Source organism: Orcinus orca, chromosome 6 (genome assembly GCF_937001465.1).
Source record: "Orcinus orca chromosome 6, mOrcOrc1.1, whole genome shotgun sequence".
Classification (NCBI taxonomy): Eukaryota; Metazoa; Chordata; class Mammalia; order Artiodactyla; family Delphinidae; genus Orcinus; species Orcinus orca.
In genome coordinates this window covers 73782777-73802548 of record NC_064564.1, presented here as the reverse complement: position 1 = coordinate 73802548, position 19772 = coordinate 73782777, and the positions used below count along the sequence as shown (strand labels likewise).

At 39.2% G+C, this 19772-nt stretch overlaps 2 protein-coding genes across 9 annotated transcripts in view; one reads left to right on the top strand and one right to left on the bottom strand.

The window, feature by feature from the left end:
* TMC1 (transmembrane channel like 1) overlaps positions 1-7835 on the bottom strand; it is a 386362-nt gene extending 378527 nt beyond the window's left edge. For all 7 annotated transcript variants that reach the window (XM_049710776.1, XM_049710780.1, XM_049710774.1 and 4 more), the window contains exon 1: positions 7157-7835. The gene's annotated coding sequence lies outside the window, so the exon portion shown is untranslated. The remainder of the gene's footprint in view (positions 1-7156) is intronic.
* A 197-nt stretch (positions 7836-8032) lies between these two features.
* ZFAND5 (zinc finger AN1-type containing 5) lies at positions 8033-19473 on the top strand. Of its 2 annotated transcripts, none has more exons than XM_004276386.3 (6): positions 8033-8581; positions 12814-12971; positions 13398-13509; positions 14158-14261; positions 17004-17129; positions 17813-19473. In XM_004276386.3, exons 2-6 carry the CDS (start codon positions 12821-12823, stop codon positions 17959-17961), a joined length of 642 nt encoding a protein of 213 aa, XP_004276434.1. In that variant the 5' UTR covers positions 8033-8581; positions 12814-12820; the 3' UTR covers positions 17962-19473. The 2 variants fall into 2 exon arrangements, with proteins under 2 accessions (XP_004276434.1, XP_033296069.1); XM_033440178.2 differs by lacking the exon at positions 8033-8581 and adding an exon at positions 10653-10737.
* The last annotated feature ends 299 nt before the right edge of the window (positions 19474-19772 follow it).

The window sequence follows — 19772 nt, the reverse complement described above, 5'->3', positions numbered from 1 at the left end:
TGCAATCTTTGCTTTTAGATTTTTTCTTAAAGGGACATTTCATCTTTGTTGTAAGGAAGCTAATTCCAGACCACACACCAAAAAAAGCCATAAATCTGTGCAACATAGATAATGAAGTAACTTAGACTGTTGACTGCAGGTGAAACAAAGAAGAGTAGAATATTTTGTAGGCCTATTATGATTAGAAGCAGGACATTACATTTAAACTGCATGACATTAAAAGTCAAAAAGGATAGGAACTTTTGCTGTCAGAGAGTTTGTTTGGTTTGGTTCCTCATCAGCATCCTTTGTGCCCTGATATATTAGAATGCAAGCCAAGTGGTAGGCCTCTTATCCTTTTTACCTTTTCCTGTCTCACAGGGAAAGGTACTGACCCTGTGGATAGGGTAAGTCAGCAGCTCTGACCTTACCATTTAAACAGCTGGATTTATGAAAAGATATTTATTCACTGCCAGTAGTTCACAATGAAGGTCCTGCCAAAGTCCTTGGTGACCATGAGGCAGGTCATCCACTCACCTGCTCCAGGTATGATCTCCCTCACCTTTCCTCAAAATAAATAGTACTTGGACTAGGGTGACCAACCATCTAGGATTGCCCACAACTGAGGGATTGACAGGGACCTGGGACTTCTAGTGCTAAAACTGGGAAAGTCCCAGGTGAAGCAGAGGAGATGCTCCCCCTAAGTTGGATGCCCACAAAGTATGAAGCAGCTCTTGACTAGGAGCTGTGGACAGTGGGCCTTGGTGGAGTTGCACTGCTCCCTTTTACCACACCCAGGGTAAGGCCTCATTGTCCAGGCCTTTGAGGAACACCATGTAGAAGTCCTCTCATTTGTCCAGTACCAGGGTAACCTCTGACAATTTCCACATTAGCAAAATGGGGATAATAATTGTGCCTACTTCCTAATTCTTCTATGAGAAATAATTAAGTTAACATTAATATGTATAAAGTGCTTACAGCAAAGCTTGGCATTTAATCAGTGCCTAACAAATGTTACCTACTGTCATCATGGTCATTAGTTTCTGGATGGGAGAGAAATGATGCAGGACTTCACACTGTAGTTGATTCTCTCCTAGTGAATCTTAACCATCTTATGCGTATTATCTTTTCAAAAGTGAAAAAGTGAAAAAAGAAAGAGAGAGGAAGGAAGGAAGAAAGGAAAGAAGGAAGGAAGAAAGAAAGGAAAGAAGGAAGGGAAGGCGGTAGGGAAGAAAGGAGGGAGGGAGGGAGGGAGGGAGGAAGGAGGGAAGGAAGGAAAGAAGGAGAGGTTACGGTTAGTAAAGTCAGTTAAGATTTATCTGCTTTCTTAAAAAGTAATTCTACCCACAAGGACTGACATTTGAGCAAGGTCAAAGGCCATATGAAAAATATTTTTTTAAATGCAAACAATTGGTATTAATATATGGCATTTTCAGAATAAGTTACTGCTCTTATCAACATTGTTTATCATAGTTTAGAAATGCAAATCTGACCATCCACCAGTAGGATAATGATTAACATAAATTATGTTACATCCATACTCAAATTTTGTTAATTGAATTTGTTAAAATAAATAAGGTCAATATTTATGCACTGATATGGAAAAGATCCCCAAAGCATACTGTTGCAGAACAATATATACAGCACAATTCCATGTATGTAAACAAATCACAAAGACATCTGTCTCTCTCTATATATAAATATAAGTACATGAATGCATAAAATAAGGTTTGAAAGTATAGACACATAAGTACCTAAGGATTATCTTTGGGAAGAGGAGAATGGGTTGGGGGTTGCTTGAACAGGAGACTCATTCTTATGTTAAAATCGTGTGCTGCTTGAAATTTATCCTCCAAAGAGAATATATTCATATACTATTAATACTTTGTAATTTTTTTAAATAGCATAATAAAACAGATGTAGAATAGATTTCCACCCCAAAATTCTTTTGTTATTTTCTCCTTCTTCTTTTTCCTTCATCCTCAACATACCTCCAACATAGGAAAACAAATTTGCTGTAAATGGCAAAGCATCCAAGTTACTGCGGATGAGGTGTATGGCATATAATCCACTAACCAATAATGAGAGTTGACAATAGTAAACAGACCACAAAATTATACCCAAGTACAAATTGAAAAAAACAGCCACCCTGTTGAATATGTTTAGCAATAAGTTCTAAAAAAAATGATGGCTGTTTTTAACCAATGGCATCCTAATAGTCATAGAATACATTTAAATGGAAGACTAAAGTTATGTTTTTCTGAGGTCTTTGCAAACTAGATAATGGTAATTATCTGGATTAAATCTTGTATCACGATTTTTGGGAGGTTGGGATGGGTTACTGTGTGAGCACATCCTTTCATAGCATTAGCGTTATCAGCGCATAACCTGAATGCTGAAGATGCTGTCTAGAAGACTTCTGTGCTGGGTGGACAGCTGAAGAGGACCCTCTAAAAGTTTGTAACTATGACTAGTTTAGGAAAGGTATTACTGCATTGGAAAGGACTTGAGCCTCAAAGACTGACCTGGGTTTGACTTCACTCTTCAATAACAACTATATGATTTGAGATATATTACTTATCTCCTTGTACCTCTGCCCTACCTCTGACAAAAAGCATAATCATCACTACTTCAAAGGATTATTGTAAAAATTAGAAATAAGGTATATAAAAGCACAAAGCACAAAATAAATACTAAATATATTTGCCTGAAACTTATATAGTTCCTTTAATCCTTATGCAGTTACACTGTTGTACTGGTTTTCATTTTTTTAAATAATTTATTATGAATTTCTGGCTTTTTATCCTTTTTTAAAATTCTACCTTAACTATAAGGTCAAATGATTACAAAAGAATAAAGCTTTTAAAAACAGTTAATGAACAGAAATTTACTCATTCAAATATGCACTCAAAGAAATCATGGGGTCTTATAATTGCCAGGGGCTGAAGAAGTCATCTGGTTGAATCTAACTCCTATTGCATGAATCCTTTATTTCATACTCTACTCCTGAAGGCTTCTCAAAAAGAAGCATGCTTCTTAACCTCTAAGCCAGAAAAAAATGGGGGAAGAGAAGTCTTTTTGAAAGGAAGAGCTGGACTAGAAGAGAAGCCACTAGTGTACCTGGAGTATCAGCACCTACTTCTTTCTAGCAGAACCATTGCACCAGGTGATAGCATTTACATCCATGGAAGTGAGTGAAATCACTCTGAGAGTATGTGCAGTGGAGAAAGAAAGAGTGCTTGGGTGCTAGACTTAAGGAATGCCACATTTAGAAGTTGGATAGAGAGGTTAGAACCGGCAAATGAGACTTAGGAATTGCCTGTTAGGTTGGCAGAAACTATCTAATCAGAGTTTCTATTACGGTCACAGTTTTGGGTGAGATGAGTGATATACAAGATATACAAGTGTGGTTCACACTCTAACAGGAAATATAATTATGACGTAAATTAAAAGAGGAAATGCTCCTGGAGAGCAGCAGAACATTGAACCACGGGACAGAAGGCTAGAGTTAAATTCCCAGCTCTGACTCTTACTAGATGTATGACATTGGACAGGACACATGAGTTTGCCCTGAGCCTCAGTCAACTCCTCTGCAAAAGGAAAGATGATAATACCTATCTCAATGGGCTGTTGTAAGAGTTCATTGAATTAATGTATTCGAATATACACTGTAAATGAAAAAATGTTACACAAACTCTCCTTCTAGAACTTACATTCTTCCAGGACAAGGGCCCACCCTACCCATTTCTCTCTTACCAGTTTTCTGATTGAATCCTGACCACCCTGATGGTATCTACCTGCTTTCTGTGATCTTTTTCTGTTGCCTGACAGCTAGGGCCTTAGTGCCAACTGCCACTGCCCCAGCTCTGTACCATTCTAGTTGCTATGGGGCACTTGCCAAATCACTGACCCCATTCCTGACTGTCTTTCTGGCCCACCCACCAGCTATGAACCCAAGTTATGACATGCTCCAAAGTGTTGTTTCAGAGCCAACCCCACATACAACTACTGAGATTCAAATCACATACTTAACATCTATACCTAGATTGTTTGTTCAGTCACAAAGATTTCCTAAAGTTCTTGAGACCAAAGTACCTTGTGTCTTACAAAGGTGATATCCACAGCAATACATATATATATATATATATATACACACACACACACACATAGATATTCATCGATTTCCTTCACCTTAAGTTCTTAATGTGCATAAGTAATAGAGGCTTTTGTTCATTTAAATAGTCGTAAAAATTGTTTATGGTTATGATGAAAATATCTGGATTGTGTCTAAAAGTCTTATCTAATTAGGTAAGCCATCCATGCCATTTATTTGAAGATTCTTTGATCAAGTTGTTTTCACTGAAATTAAGTATGGCTTTAACACTATCAAAAGGTCTACACAGTAATTAAACTGCTACTGTTTTATCATTTCCCCGGGGAAAAATACTCAGCCAGTCACTTGTTGAGCTAGGTCTAAAACCAATCCATTATTGGACTCACTGATATTTTAATTATTATTTAATTACTAATTATTAGAGGAAAAATTTTAAATTAAGTAATGGTATGTTCTACTCTTAATTTTTTAATTAGCTGATTTGCTCTAAATACAATATTATATCCTTTCAGCCAATCATTCTGAAAATAATAAAAATACAATTGAATCTTGTTACCTTGACCTTTGAGATCTGGGAAGGGGATAAAGAAGGAGAGAGAAGAAGGGTACTATGTGAACATCAAATGACACCTAACAGTTTTTAAAACCCCAGCAAAGACTTTGTGCTTCACCAAGCTCTACTCAAGCACAGAGAAAAAATGTAATACCCATGACAGGGTGTTACAATCATGCCATACATAGAAGCAATTCTTATTCCATAATGGAAAGCTCCATGTCAAACTAAAATAACTCCAGGTCTTTTATATTTTACAGTGGACTAATAACCTCTATTGCTATTTTTAAAAGATGTCAGTTTTCTACTTTCTAAGAAATTGAATTAATTTGCTCTTCTCCAATTATCAATCCCCTTTTTGGCTCATCCCTAGATTACAAAGAAAAATGTAAGTGAACTTGTAATGACTTTACCTGAATTCTTAAGCAGAATACAAACTGTTCCAACTTTCTCATATGACATGCCAGTTTGCTATAGTTAACTACTTTTAAGGAAATAAGCCTAGTTCCACTGGTGATGGAGATGATTGGCAATGGAACTCAGATTTGGGTGAGTTTTCAGCATCCATTGTCATTGGTTATATGCTCCCATAGCATTCTGCACCTTTCTTTCAAAATATTTACCAGCTCATTACATATTTGCATGATAATATTGTTAACGTCCTTCTCCCTAATATGACAGTAAGATCCATGAGAACAAGGGTAAGATCAATTTTTTCCCACCAATGTATATTCCAGCACCCAGTTTAGTGGGTATCTAGAATGTAGCAAGTGTGCAAAACATTTTTATGGAAAAAATGAATAAAAAAATAATTGAGTTAGTATTATTTTCAAGGAGTATTTAGGAATGGATCAGTACCAGTCACTTGGTATGTTCCATGTAATGAAATTCTACAAAAGGTATTTTTTGAACAATCAATAATAACACCACATTCCACTTTCTCCGGTATTTTTTGCAGAGGCTGGTTTTAACCTTCTCTGATGACCATGGTGACAGCCCTTTTGCATACTATATTAAGAGCATTCTGCTATGTATTTTGTGTTCTATAGTTTGTCTTTACAGACCAACTGATAATTTAGAACACCAAAACAAAAACAAAAATACTCCTTAGAAGCATATCCCCTAATCTGTTACACCAGAAATATGAGAAAAAAAATTTTTTTTAACTTTTTCCCTTCACATGGTGTGAACATCTGATTGAGAGATCTCTTACAGCATGGTGGGGTAAGTCAGTGGTTCTCAAACTTGAGCGTGCATCAGAATCACACGGAGAACCTGTTAAAACACAGATCACTGGACAAACCCTCAGAGTTTGTGGTTCCATAGGTCTGGTGTGGGGGCCTGAGAATCTGTATTTCTAACAAGTGCCCAGGTGATGCTGATGCTGCTTGTCTGGGGACCACACTTTGAGAACGACTAGTGTAGGTGCTGGAAGGGTAACCTGCTAAAACTAGGTTCAATACCAGGTATATTCCTGGTTGAAATAGTCTCATAGAGAAAATTATAAATGGTTGGTAGAGAAGACAAGTTATCAGAAGGGGCTACATATTATGCAATACATTATTAAATAACCAGCTTGCCTTATTACTTAGCTGGGTTTTTTTTTTTTTCTTTCAATTTCACTCCTTCAGGAATTATCGTTTCACCTTTTAATAACTAAAATGGGAGGAGGGGGAAATCTCTAAGTTATTTTTGTCCTCAGTAAGAACCACCTCCATTGATTCCCTGTCCTTTAGTGCCGCAAGGGAGTCACTTTATCACTTAACTGTAAAAAATGGATATATAGTACCTATCTCAGTGAACTGCTGTGAGGATTAAATGAAACCCTAAATGAAAAATACTTAGCCCCCCAAATGGTCTGTAAATGGTAGCTGCTATGTTTTTACTAATTTGTCTACTCACTCAAGAAAGTAAATTTCAATGGTCCTGGGACCAGTGTCTTAAACTATCAGTGTCTGAAACTATCAACACTTATATTTCTAACACTTTAATTGCCTACAGCAATAACTCTAAATTGCAAAGAAAAATGTTCAGTTATGTTCTAGGGATTCCACTTACTGTGGCAGAGAACTGTTTGATTTGGACATTTTGGCACAGGGCACCAGGACAGCATTCTCCCAAATACACAAAATTATAAAGAAGAATCACCTGGAGTACTATTTAAATATTCAAGTTCCTGAGCTCCACCCCAGACTACCAAAACTATCTCCAGGGGAAAGTCCTAGGTGATTATTTAAAAGTAAACAATTATTCCAGGTGATTTTTCTTATCACCAAGTTTGGGAAGCAACGAAGGGACCTCTCACTCCAGTCTAATGGTGGCTATTAGAAGCCCTAAACATCGTTTCTATTTATTCATTAGGCCATTGTTTACTAGAAAATTTCCTAAGTCCTTTCTGTCTTACTACTTGTGTTTTTTGAGTTGAACTAAAGTCACCTGGCGAGGCCAGCTGCAAGTGGGTTTTTTTGTTGGTGCTTTGAAAAGCTTCTCAGTGTTTTTAGTTAACTCACCCTTTCAAACTAGTCGGGGCCTGTGCCTCATTTTTGAATTGCCCCCTTCTGAACTTCCTCCTGCAGCGTCTCCTTTTTGATCTCTCCCTCGGGTCTAGCTTGTTTGTTCCTTAACTTCATCTCGGGTAGAACATTTGGTGCTTTCCCAGTTCACGAGGCTCTGCTGGAATAGTCCATTTCCAGGGATTTTACAGGCTGGTCAAAACAGTTTGCTCAGAACGGTGTCGCCGGGGCCGAAGACGGGCAGCAAGTCGGCGGAGGACTTCCTGACTCTGCACAACCATCCGTGACCTTGGGCGAGCGAGCGAGGAAGCGAGCGCCGCCCGCCCCGCTCCTTCCTGGGAGCATCAGGGGCAATGCTCAGGCTGGACTTTAGAACCGAAGGCGAGTGTGAGGGAACCGGACGGGGGAAACTTCATAAACAGGCGAGAAGACCCAGAAGCTAAACAGCAGTTCATTTTCTCTTCTTGAGCCGAATCCTTCTAACACGTTCTTGTTGGGTGGGGAAGGGGTGGGGAGTAAGGAGGAAAGGGAAATGTCTGCCAAAGGCTTTAGACAAAGCGCGAGAACTCAGATGGCGAAAAGTCGGCTTTACTGAGAAAATCGGAAGGAGAGAGGCTGAGGGCGGACAATCGGATTAAAAATAGAAACGCATCCTCCACAGGACTACTTCTTTCCAACTCCACCCTGGGGCCAGCAGCCGAGTCAGTGATTCGGCTCCGCGCATAGGTGGCGCGCTCAGGCTCGGCCCCGCCTCCCCGGCCGGGTGACTGGAGGCGGAGGCGCGGCGTCGAGCACGTGACGTCAACGCGCTCCCCGCCGCGGCCGCCGTCGGGGTTTTCGCTGACGCACAGACCCCGCACCCCCTCTCCTTTCCCTCACTGCCTGAGCGCCGGGTGGAGAGGACGCGTCAGTTGACTGGAGCGCAGGCCTACGTGCATCTCCTTTTGGGGTTCGTCGTTCCCTGGAGCCGCACACCTTCCCCGGCAGTAGCAAAGCGACAGAGAGCGCCATCCGCGGGCCCTTGCGGCGCCCAGGCCTAGCTGCGCGCGCCCCGCTCGCCCTCGGAGTTGGCCAAACCCGCCGCTGGTGGAGGCGTGAGGCAACGACGGGCCGGCGGCGCGAGCAGCGTTAGCCGCCGCGGCCTTCGGCCCTCCCTCCGCCTCCTTCTCCGCCCCCCCTCGCTTCCCTCCTCCCACTTCCCGAGCTCCGGCGTGTCCCGGCCACGCTCGGTGCTGCTGCGGGAACAAAGGAAGACCCCGCGGCGGCGGCGCCACCTCCGCCTGCGGCTCTGACCCGCTCCCGGCCCGCGGCGGCGGCGGCGGCGGCGGCGAATTCAGGGCTTCCGGCTCGCCCCTCCGTGAGGGCTCGGCCCGGTCCCACCGCGCCGGCGTCGCGCGCCAGCCCGGTTCCTGCCGCCGAAGGGTGAGTAGCATGGGGCTTGGGGAGGGCACCCGACTACTCGTGGTCGGCCGGGGTTGGGAGTGAGGGATTCGGGCGCCGCAGGCCTCCGACGAAGGCCGAGTGGCCAGCGTATGGCGGCGTCCGGGGGAGGAGAGCCCGCCAGCCAGCTCAGGAAGCACAAAGACGGAGGCGGCATTCTGCCGTCGAGGCCGGAGGCCTAGTTCCCTGTGCTCCGGGCTCACTCGCACACTCATGGTCGGGGAAACAATGCCCGGCGTGCGGCCTCCGGGGGTTCGCGCTCTGGGCCTCCCTCGAGTCCGTCGCGGCCGCCTTCCGCGGTGGCGCCCGGCGTGGGCGGCCAAACCCGGAAAGACAAAGAGGCGGTCGCGGCGGCCGCGCCCCCAGCCCCTTGCCCGCCGCACCCCGTATCTCCGCCTCCTCGGAGGGGCCGTTCAGGGTCGGGGGTAGGCGCGGGACCGGCAGGGTTAGGGGCCGGCTTGGCCTGCGGAGCTGCTGTTCTGCATGACTCAGTGGTTTTTGGAAAAGGCCCTGCAGTGCTTTCCTGAACGAGGCCTTTGCTTGAAAGGGCATGGCGGTAGGGATGGGGGACCAGTGGGACCCGAACTTGTTTTATAATCCGCTGGAACGTTGGGTGAGAGGGGTCTTCTCTGTCGTGTTTTAGTTTTACCGATGTTGCTGCGTTTCTCGCCCGAGATGCCTTTCATGAAGGAAATGGAGCACCTTCTCCTTTGTTTCGTGCATTTAGGCTGAGGAACATGAAATTCTTTACTCGCTTTCCACGCACTCCGTGGAGCTGTGTTTTGGGAAAAAGTCCGGGTTATCTTTATTGAATGACTGCCTTCTAATAATCTAGTCTAAGGGCACATTAGGGTAAAGTAGTATATAGGTCATAGAGCCACTGTTCTTCAGCTTGGCCATTCAGGTAATTTACAGACTTTTTAAAAAATCTAAATGAATTTTATTTTACTCCTTATTTTTAAAAGTAGGGTTTTAGAACTGAATTGGTGAAAATACTGCAATTTCATTTTTCAAGTTTTTCTTCTAACAATGTCCCCCTCAAAAAGATGTTTAATTCTTCCCTATTTTCTATCTCTCAGGGCCGGTATTAAGCCTGAAAAGGAGCCTTTAAAATCACACTAATGTCCATTTAGGAAAAGGGAACTGAGATCTGGAGAGTAAGGGCTTGCCCAAGGTCACTGGCTTAGAGGTAGATTAGAAACTAGAACTCTGGTCTCAACTCCAGGTGGGCAGGCATTCTTAAACGTCTTTTAACATTTTGTGCACCTGAGAGAAGTAAATTCCATAGGCATGAAAGCCTTTTTTATTCATATTTGAGGCTGGAGAATTTTTCAGTTACATGCTCCTGTCTTTTTGGTTTTGGTTTTGATTTTCCTATGAATTATAGGAAGCCACAAACTGTAAAAAAAAAAAAAAAAAAACACATTTCAGCTATAAAAACTATAAAAATAAACATTCTAGCTATACCTGATAGAGCTGACATGATGAATGCTCAAGTTTCTAGCAACTTTAAAGGTAGTAAATAATAATGGTATTGTATTTTTCTAAAATACAAGTGGGGAAACACAGTACCTAATGGCACTCATCCCCCACACCCACCTCAAAAAAAATTGCCACTGATCATGAGGATTCTTTCTGCCTTCATGCTCTTCACTGTGCTTGGTTTTTATAAACAACCCTGACCATTTGGCTTCATGAGTGATTAATGATGCTTGCATTTTCTAGATTTAATGTGAGATCATTCCCTGTGTTAGAAAAATCTAGCAATCTTAATGGCATCTTTTTGTTTTGTTTTCTTATATGAGCGCTGCATCCTTAATTCTTGGGGTTGTGTAGGAGTTGGCAGGCTCTGAGATAAAAATAGAAGCTGATTTCAGAGGCCTCTGTTGACTAGGCTTTATGTGAGAGCCTCCATCCCGCTCACCCTGTCACATTGCAGCCTTGTGACAGGCTGAAGCGCCCGCCCATGTGATCTAAGCTTCTGAGAAATATTAAGGCAAGCTTTGCTCTTGTGGTGGCATTTAAAAGCTGGCTTTCTGGGGGGGGGGGGGAGTCTACAAGATGAGATGCCACGTAGAAGACTGATGTCCCAGTGTCTCTTGTGTTTCAGTTTGGAGGCTGTTTATCGTGACTTGAAGGTAGATGTGTTTTCTGAAGAAGGGTGGAATACTTTGCATGTGAAATCATTGGGTGAAATTCCCACCCCCATTTATATAAACAAAAGATTTTAAGAATCAGATTAATATTAATGTAGGTTGACTTTTAGGCCAATTTACTTTTAAAGCCACTGTTAGATGACACTAGAAGTTAGTATAGCAAGTGAGCTAGTGTAATTCTTAAGCTGGCTTCAAGGAATGGCCCTGCTTTTTGTGCAGGGCAAAGATTCACATACTTTGCATGGTAGGCATGCAAATACACTGTTATTTGAAGCATTTTTTGTACATGTTATACTCAAAATTTTAAAAACCCAGCTGAAAGTGTTTATTAATAAACTTCCTAAGTGATGTTGAAATGTTTACACTACCCTGATCCAAAATGAGTCAGCTAAATTCCACTTACTATTTAAAGAGATAGTGTCAACTAAATTAGTACTATTATCTGAAGTAAGTTGCAAGTATTGGTCACTTTCCGTACAAGTTTGATTGGCTTGAGGTATTTTCAAGCTTCAAATATAATGGCTTTTTGCTAACAAAAGGAAAGATTACTATCATTTAGATTGTTGGAATAATTGACAGGATTCGGGCCAGGTCAAGTTTGGTTAGTCCTCTTCCCCCCTTTTTATAATTTTGGTAAAAAGTGTTAATACTTGTTAAAACATTGCTTTTAATAACTCACTAAAGAGTGTATCCTAGTATGTGGTGGTTGAAAAAAGCAGTATGAAATTCTAGGAAGTAAAAAGCTGTAGCTGAAAGTACTTTCCTGCACTTATTTGAAAAGTTCATAACTTATAAGTCACCTTCATAGTCAACATTAAGGTACAGTTAAAGGAGAATGACCAGAATTATTGCACATAATCTCCCCTTGATAAAATGCTCTGAAATACGCTTTTGGTACATTCATACATAATTTAAAGGTGACATGGAAACCTTCCAGGTTTTTAATTTTTTTTTCTTAAATATTTATGTCTGTTAACTCAGGAAATTTTACTAAATTTAGCAAAACATTACTGTTTGTGCTAATTTTAAGAAGGCTTCTGGAAAAGCAAGGGTATGCTTGCTATATAAAGCTCTTTCTGGTAACCTAGCATTAAATATTAACCATTACTAAAGGTTGTGTGTATTGCTTTATTTTGCCATATTGAAATTGAGCTTGGAAAGGTTTCATTATTTTCTGTCATGAGGCAGACAAGTGCTTGTTAAAAGTCTTAATAGAGCCGTTGGCTGAGAAATCTATGGCTAATAATTTGTACATTATAGGTTTCTAGGCACTGACTTTAAAGTATACTCAGACCCAGATTTCTCATGTCAAATGTAGAACAAAAGGAATTTCTTAAGCAGCTTTTTCCTAAATTCTTAAAGAACTTCACTTTTTGGTGCCAGGGTAACAGGAAAAGCTAGATGATCTACCAGCTCTCTTTTCAGTCTTCTGTAAAGGTGTTGCAGCATTTAAAAAGTACAGATGCTCTGCCCCGTAGCAGAACTGAATTACTACAGGGCCCACGTATGTTCAGATGTTAGTTTTAAGAAAGCTCTAGAGCTATATTCAATATACAGCTAGTGTAAAGAACAACTAGTAGATATGAAGAGTCAGTAGTTAATTGTGATTATTTGAAATAATCTGCCTGTAGTGTAGGAGAGTAGAAAGTGATTTAAAGATACCAATTGCCAAAATTGATTTAAACATAATTCTGTTATCGGGAAGGGTGACCTTTTCACGAATTACAGAAACAGTGACAGGTAAAATAATACATTTTAATGTTTAATGATAGAATTTTTTGTCCTAAAAATGTGAAGTCATGATAGTTCATTGTTTATCAAGCTAAAACAGTTCCATTCATGTCCCTTGTTTTATAAAGGCAACAAAATATTCATAATTTAGCCTACTCTCTTGTAAAGATTAACACAATTGGGGGCTTTGTTAGAAACAGACTCAGTGTTTAGAAATGACAAAGGCACAATAATGACTATCATACTAATTTTAGTGATTTTTTTTTTTTTTTTTTTTTTTTTTACTACATGCTAGTTTCTAAAATTATTGTTTTGTTTTGTTTACAGGAGAAAAATGGCTCAGGAGACTAACCAGACCCCAGGGCCCATGCTGTGTAGTACAGGATGTGGCTTTTATGGGAATCCTAGGACAAATGGAATGTGTTCTGTTTGCTACAAAGAACATCTTCAGAGGCAGCAGAATAGTGGCAGAATGAGCCCAATGGGTAAGTTGGTTCCAAGAAATAACCCATTTGAAGACCTGGTGGACAGAAAATATAGAACCAAGAGTTGGGCCCTAAGACTGAGAATGAATCCTGAAAGTCCAAGGAGAGAAGACTCGAGAAAAGCTTGAAATTTAAAGCAATAGTAGCCCAAGTACTTGGAATGACTACATGAGGAATGAGTGACTGTCTACAAGCATCTTCTAGCTTTTTCATTTTCGTTTTTGAGTACATGTACTCACTGGATATGACTTTTTAATATATTTTTTTTGTTGTTTGGATATCACTTAAGTGTAAGATTCTGCAGCACAGTGAAAGTACTTAAGTCACTAATCTAATTAAATGCAAGTATTTGTTACTTATTAATAGTTTTGGTAATGAGTGTTTGTAGTGTTGCTTTGTTTCTTACCAATCCTTTTTTCTAAATAGGGACAGCTAGTGGTTCCAACAGTCCTACCTCAGACTCTGCATCTGTACAAAGAGCAGATGCTAGTTTAAACAACTGTGAAGGTGCTGCTGGCAGCACATCTGAAAAATCAAGGTAAGATTAAACATTTCTGGGTTTTTATAATAATACAGGGAGGAAATAAAGATAAATGACATTATAATTATGAATGTTAATAAATAACGATGTATTACATCATACATATTGCCTTATAATAAGGATGTTAATACATTAGATGCCTTTGGCTTTACATGTGTTGCACAATTGGTGATTATTCCAGTGTCCTTTAATATATGATCTTGTAGGTCATTGAGTAAAGATATGTATTAACAACGCACTCCTGAACAACCTCAAGGATACTGTGTTGAGATGCTGTGCTTTTATTTCCTTGTAATTGAGGCGTAATAATTGTAGAGAATGAGGCTCTGCAGACTATATTGTAATGCCACATAAGGCATTCTGGCAAAGCTACCCCTTTTGCCCTTAAACAAATCACAGGCACAGCTAAAAATTTCTAGTTGGCTATAATAGAACATCGTAACCTATATAAATATGCAGGCTTGAATTGATGAGCTATTCATCAAATTGCTTTCCTTATTCTCATCCATCTGTGCTGGGCATCTTGTTTAGATTATTTAGCTCCATTTGATCACATTGGAAATAATATATGTTGAACTGACAACTTCTTATCTTTCCAAGAAGTACCCTTAACATCTTTAAAAATGTTTGCTTGAACTTAAATAGAAATGTGCCTGTGGCTGCCTTGCCTGTAACTCAGCAAATGACAGAAATGAGCATTTCAAGAGAGGACAAAATAACTACCGCGAAAACAGAGGTGTCAGAGCCAGGTATGCTTTTTGTTTAATACTAGTTCAGTTCTGGATTTGGTAGTACAAGAAAGGGTTGGTGGAGGGATTCTTTCCTTCCCATTGAAGGACCAAAGAGGAGAGAGAGCTATAAAATATAGGCCAAGCAAACCACTATCTTTAAAGTACCTTGAAGTGTAAAATAGTCACTCTTTAATCTCTTCTTCTCTTCCCATCCCCCCTTGCCCCTGCATCCACAAATCAGCAAAGTTTATAATATGAAGACTGAAAATGTCAAGAATGTAATGAACTGTTCACCAATATATTTTAAAAGTATCTAAATCATTAAAGAAGGTATTGTTCACAAACGGAAGAAATTGTACGGACTAAATTCCAAAGCTGTGGAGAAAAATTCAATAATCAAAAGCATTAACTATTCAGTCTTGATATTGTCAATACCGTAGAAAATACTCAAGCAAAAGAACATATCAAACACTAAAAGAAACTTTTGAATTGAAGAAGTGTGGGATCCCTATGGGAGTTTAAAAACTCAGTGTGGAAAGGCATTTTGGTTTTCATTAGTTAGTGACTGAGTCTATGCTGAACTTACATAGCACAACCAGAAGTGCTTTAATGTTACCAGAAGATTGACTTGTTTGATTTATCTGCGCTAGACCCTGGAACAATGATCTATATACTCTATGGTGCACATAGTGCATTTGATCAATTCATGATTTCCTGGTATAGTGTTGACTGAACACAATATAAAACTTTATTGTGAGCTAATAGTGTCAGTGGATGTGTAATCTGCTTTGGAGGCTTGCTTTTGTACGTAGCCGAGCTTATGTGAACCATATCACTCTTAATTGATACATTTAAGATGAAAATTCTTAAGTTGGGCAGGTGAATCCATATTTGGTATTTTTAAGTTAAGTTCCATCCTTATGAAAAACTGACCAAATTAGTATTTGTGAGGCTTTTGTTCTGTTTCATTTGTTTTTGTTTTTTTAAAACACAAAATGACACTGACCTTGGAACAATACTCTTTTGGATTAGTTCTGTAGCTATTCTGTGCATTTATTATTTCTTAGTAGGCGTTCTGTAGTTCACTGCTCTGTCTTTTCTGTATCATTTTTCTCTTCTTGACTGACCCCCGCCCCTCTTCCCTGTATGTTTTAGGAACCACTGTCCAATTTTCAGGTGTGGCCAAGGAAATATAGCTGTCACCTCCCCAGCACTATTCCACAGATTGTTCTTTACTGTTATACCATCAGTAAAAATTACATTAACGTTGCCATAGTAGATTATTAGGAATAAGTAGTAGCTAGAATATTACTGTTGATCTAATATTAGACTGTTAATCTCACTGGATATATTACTAATGCAAATAAGTTATAAATTTGGAGGTAATTTTACAGTACCTATTAAACCAATTGGTTTGGATTTATGCTGATAGCATTAGTGTTGACCTATTGTTAGGCAATAATTTTAGTATTGTATACGTTAATTTGCTATTGGGGTTTGGATTAATATTAAAACTCAGCTTATAGTGCTTCTGGTTTCGCTGAGTTTTATAAAAGTAGAATTAAATTTTGCTGTTTTGTTTTCAATAACCTGGTGGTAATGTGAACTTTAAAAGAGTAATCTGCAATTTTATCTTTATATTGACAAATTCCATTGATGTCATGAGTAAACTTAAAACTTAGATCTTTTAGGTGGAGAAACAGGGACTTTTAAAAGTAGGTCATATCTCTTACTGTCCAAATTTCATACCCATTTTATTTTTATTTTTTATTTTATTTTATTTTATTTTTTTGCGGTACGCGGGCCTCTCACTGTTGTGGCCTCTCCCGTTGCGGAGCACAGGCTCTGGACACGCAGGCTCAGCAGCCATGGCTCACGGGCCTAGCCGCTCCGCGTCATGTGGGATCTTCCCGGACTGGGGCACGAACCCGTGTCCCCTGCATTCGTAGGCGGACTCTCAACCACTGCGCCACCAGGGAATCCCCATACCCATTTTAGATAAGTATCACAAAGTAAATTACAGCTGTGCTCTAAAAATTCTTGTTTTGCCTCTGGAATCCTTAATAGTCTAAAATCAAAGCTTCACAAGTACTTACACTGTCCTAAAGACAACGTTGCTGATATTTCAAGTTTTTTTTTTTTTTAATCCTGCAGGTTTTCTATGTAAGACAATATAAAGCACTTATTAAAATGGCACAATAATAATTGGAAATTTTGGAACCTAAAGTTAATTAGGGGATTAATGACTTGGGTTTTACTTGTCAAAATTTATTGGGTTTATCTACACAATTTTTCTTTTTTGTATCAGTATAAAAGCAAAATGACTTTATAGCTAATTACCTCAGAAGTTGGTAACCTTATTTCCTGAATTTGAACTGCCCTAATTTAGAAGTTTGCATTTAGGCAATTGGAATATGGAAAAACTGAGCAGGTGACCACATCTCTCAGGTCTTTAAAATTTAGAATTAGGATTTTGTTTGCCAGGACTAGAGTAAGTTTAAAGGAATTTGAGTGGAGTGATAATTTAATAAAATTTACAGGAGCAAGTGGTATTATGTTAATTGGCAAGAAATTCTCAGATTTGAAAGAAGTTCTGATATTAAAGTAGAAGATTGTTTTTAAAGTACATGTTTTCAAGAAAGACTTCTTAAACATTTTCAGGAAGAATCTTACTGTTTCTCTTGTTTTGTTTTGGTCTGGTCTTAGATAATTATCAGCCAAACAATTGACAGACTTCTAATTTTTACCCTTGTTTTTCAGTTGTCACTCAGCCCAGTCCATCAGTTTCTCAGCCCACTACTTCTCAAAGTGAAGAAAAAGCCCCTGAGTTGCCCAAACCAAAGAAGAACAGATGTTTCATGTGCAGAAAGAAAGTTGGCCTTACAGGTATTCAGGGAGCTCCTAGTTACTCCCTAAGGGACTGGTCAGTCTTACACATAAAACAAAATGCCCGACTTTGAAGAATAGAAAGTTTCCAGAGTAGACTGGAAAGAGGACAGTGAAGAGAAGTCGAGTTTGATTTCCATTGGTTTGTCTAATCATATGAAACCCTTTCCTAACTTCAGGCCTTCTGAATTACTTTCCTTTATCGGATTGATAAAAATTAATCCCTTTTGATTCTTTCCTTTGTTCTGTTCTCCTGGGAAAAAGATAGCTGAATTAAATAGTAAGCACCTACTTTGAACCAGGCACAAAATGTTCTAGATACTTTTTAATTGTTCTCCTTTAAATCTCAGAACTGTATGTGGTTGTCTTTTCCTAGCCTTCACTTGAGGAAACATTACCCAGTTAACATACGGTAGGACTAGAATTTAAATTCAAATCAGCCTGACTCCAGAGCCTGTGTAATTTCTACCCTGTTTGGTACCTACAGGAGTTTATGGAAGGATAGTTACTTAAATTTCTCACCATGTCAGAGGAGGTTAAGAGCACTTTCAGTTTAAAGTGACAGACTCTTTAATGTTGCAAAGAGTCATGAAAATCTGCTTCCTTTCTTCCTTGACTAATGCTTTTGTTTCTTTTAATTGCTACAAGTTCCCAAGTGACTCTACTTCCTCTTGTATGTACAGGGTTTGACTGCCGGTGTGGAAATTTGTTTTGTGGACTTCACCGTTACTCTGACAAGCACAACTGTCCATATGATTACAAAGCAGAAGCTGCAGCAAAAATCAGAAAAGAGAATCCAGTTGTTGTGGCTGAAAAAATCCAGAGAATATAAATTACTACTTGTGAAGAGACTGATAACTTTGTTTTTATTTTAATATATCATAGGAAAACATTAAAGAGCAGATGCATGGCCATTTTCCTTTGATGTTCTCCAGAGTTTTACTTTACACTTGTCTGTCTTATAATTGATATTTTAGGATGTGTGGGTGTTTGTTACAGGCAGAATTGGATAGATACAGCCCTACAAAATGTATATGCCCTCCCCTGAATAAAATTGGATGAAAATCTGCACAGCAAGTTGAAAACACAGATAATAGGGACAAAATTTAGTTCCCTTGTGCCAAACAAAGTACGTGAAATATCTGCATGTTTGCAGCATATCTGCCTTTGAGAATGTAATCAAGGTATAATCTCTGGCTAGTGTTATGTGCCTGTATTTTTTTTTTTTTTTTTAATGGTACACCAGAAAAGGACTGGCAGTCTACTTCTACCATAAACTTTACCCTGTTAATTTCCACATTTTCCTTGGAAGCGGGAAGAAAGCTATAAAGAAAGCTATCAGACCTTTCCGTGAAACCAGTGTTTTGGTGCCATATGTAAGCCTGGCTAATTGGTCTTCTAAAAGCTGTCAAATAAGACATTCTTTGGAAGGTACACATCATAACTGGTTATAAAGAGTAAAACAGATCAAGCCAACAGGGTCTTGAGCTATCTTTGAAGCTTATCGTGCTGGCCTGCACCAGAAGATGTCTGCATTACTCTCATTGCTAACAATATTGTGTAGCACAGAACTGCACTAAGATTAATTTGTCTACAAGAAGAAGTTAAAACTCTACGTTTGGTTTTCACATATAGCAGCTCTATTGAGTAACATGCATCTGAATTTTAATTTGCAAGGGTATCTGAATAGTTAATTTTTCATGTGCATATTTTGTTGAATTGTTTTGGTTCAAGAAAGAATGTTTAAAGCTTTTTTAAAGACTTCAGTTCTTAATGTAACTGTACCCTTCTGCATGGAAAATCATAACCAACATGGCTGCGGTAGACTTCTTAGTGGTATCCAGCACCACTTGCAGAGGGCTGCTTTATCATATTAATTGTACTTGGGTGTAGGACTCTAGTGTTCTTGGGTGTATTGCATGGGCTGCATTATCTACAGCATTGTACAATAACAACTAGAAGAGGCAGTATACTTCACTGATGCTTGTCTGGTAATATCACTTCTGTGTTATAATGGAAGGTTTTTTGTGATGTATGAAACTTGTGTTTTTTATATATAAATGCGTATAGTTAGATTGGTGTCGTGGTAATGCCTGTTTTCATCTGTAAATAGTTAAGTATGTACACGAGGCACTACTTCTGATTTATTGCAGTGTTCAGTCTTAGTTTTTACTTTTACTCTTAAAGCATTCAGTTTTGCTTTCAATTTTATGTACCTTAGTTCTGAGTTAGATCTGCAGATGTGTACAGATAGTTCATATTTATGTATTGCACATAATCATGCTATTCAGCATTGATGCTGTATTGTATTATGTAAATAATAAAAGCCATGTACAGAGGGAAACTTCCACTTGTTCATTGGGTTTTTAAGCCATAGTTAGAAATCCTAAAGGGGGATAATTAGAAAATGTTTCATATTGAACTTTTTAGTTGCATTTGTAGACTTTGCATGGCTATATTGTAAATTTTTTTCCATTGCCATCCCTGAACATCATATATTCAAGTGAGAGCCATGAGATGAGTGTTGTAAAACATCGTAAGTGTGGTACATAATAGGCAATTTAATTTTGAAGAAATGAATAGGCACTTTTAGGGTTAAAACAGTCTTAGAACTTAGGTCATAATTTTTCAATCCTCCTATCT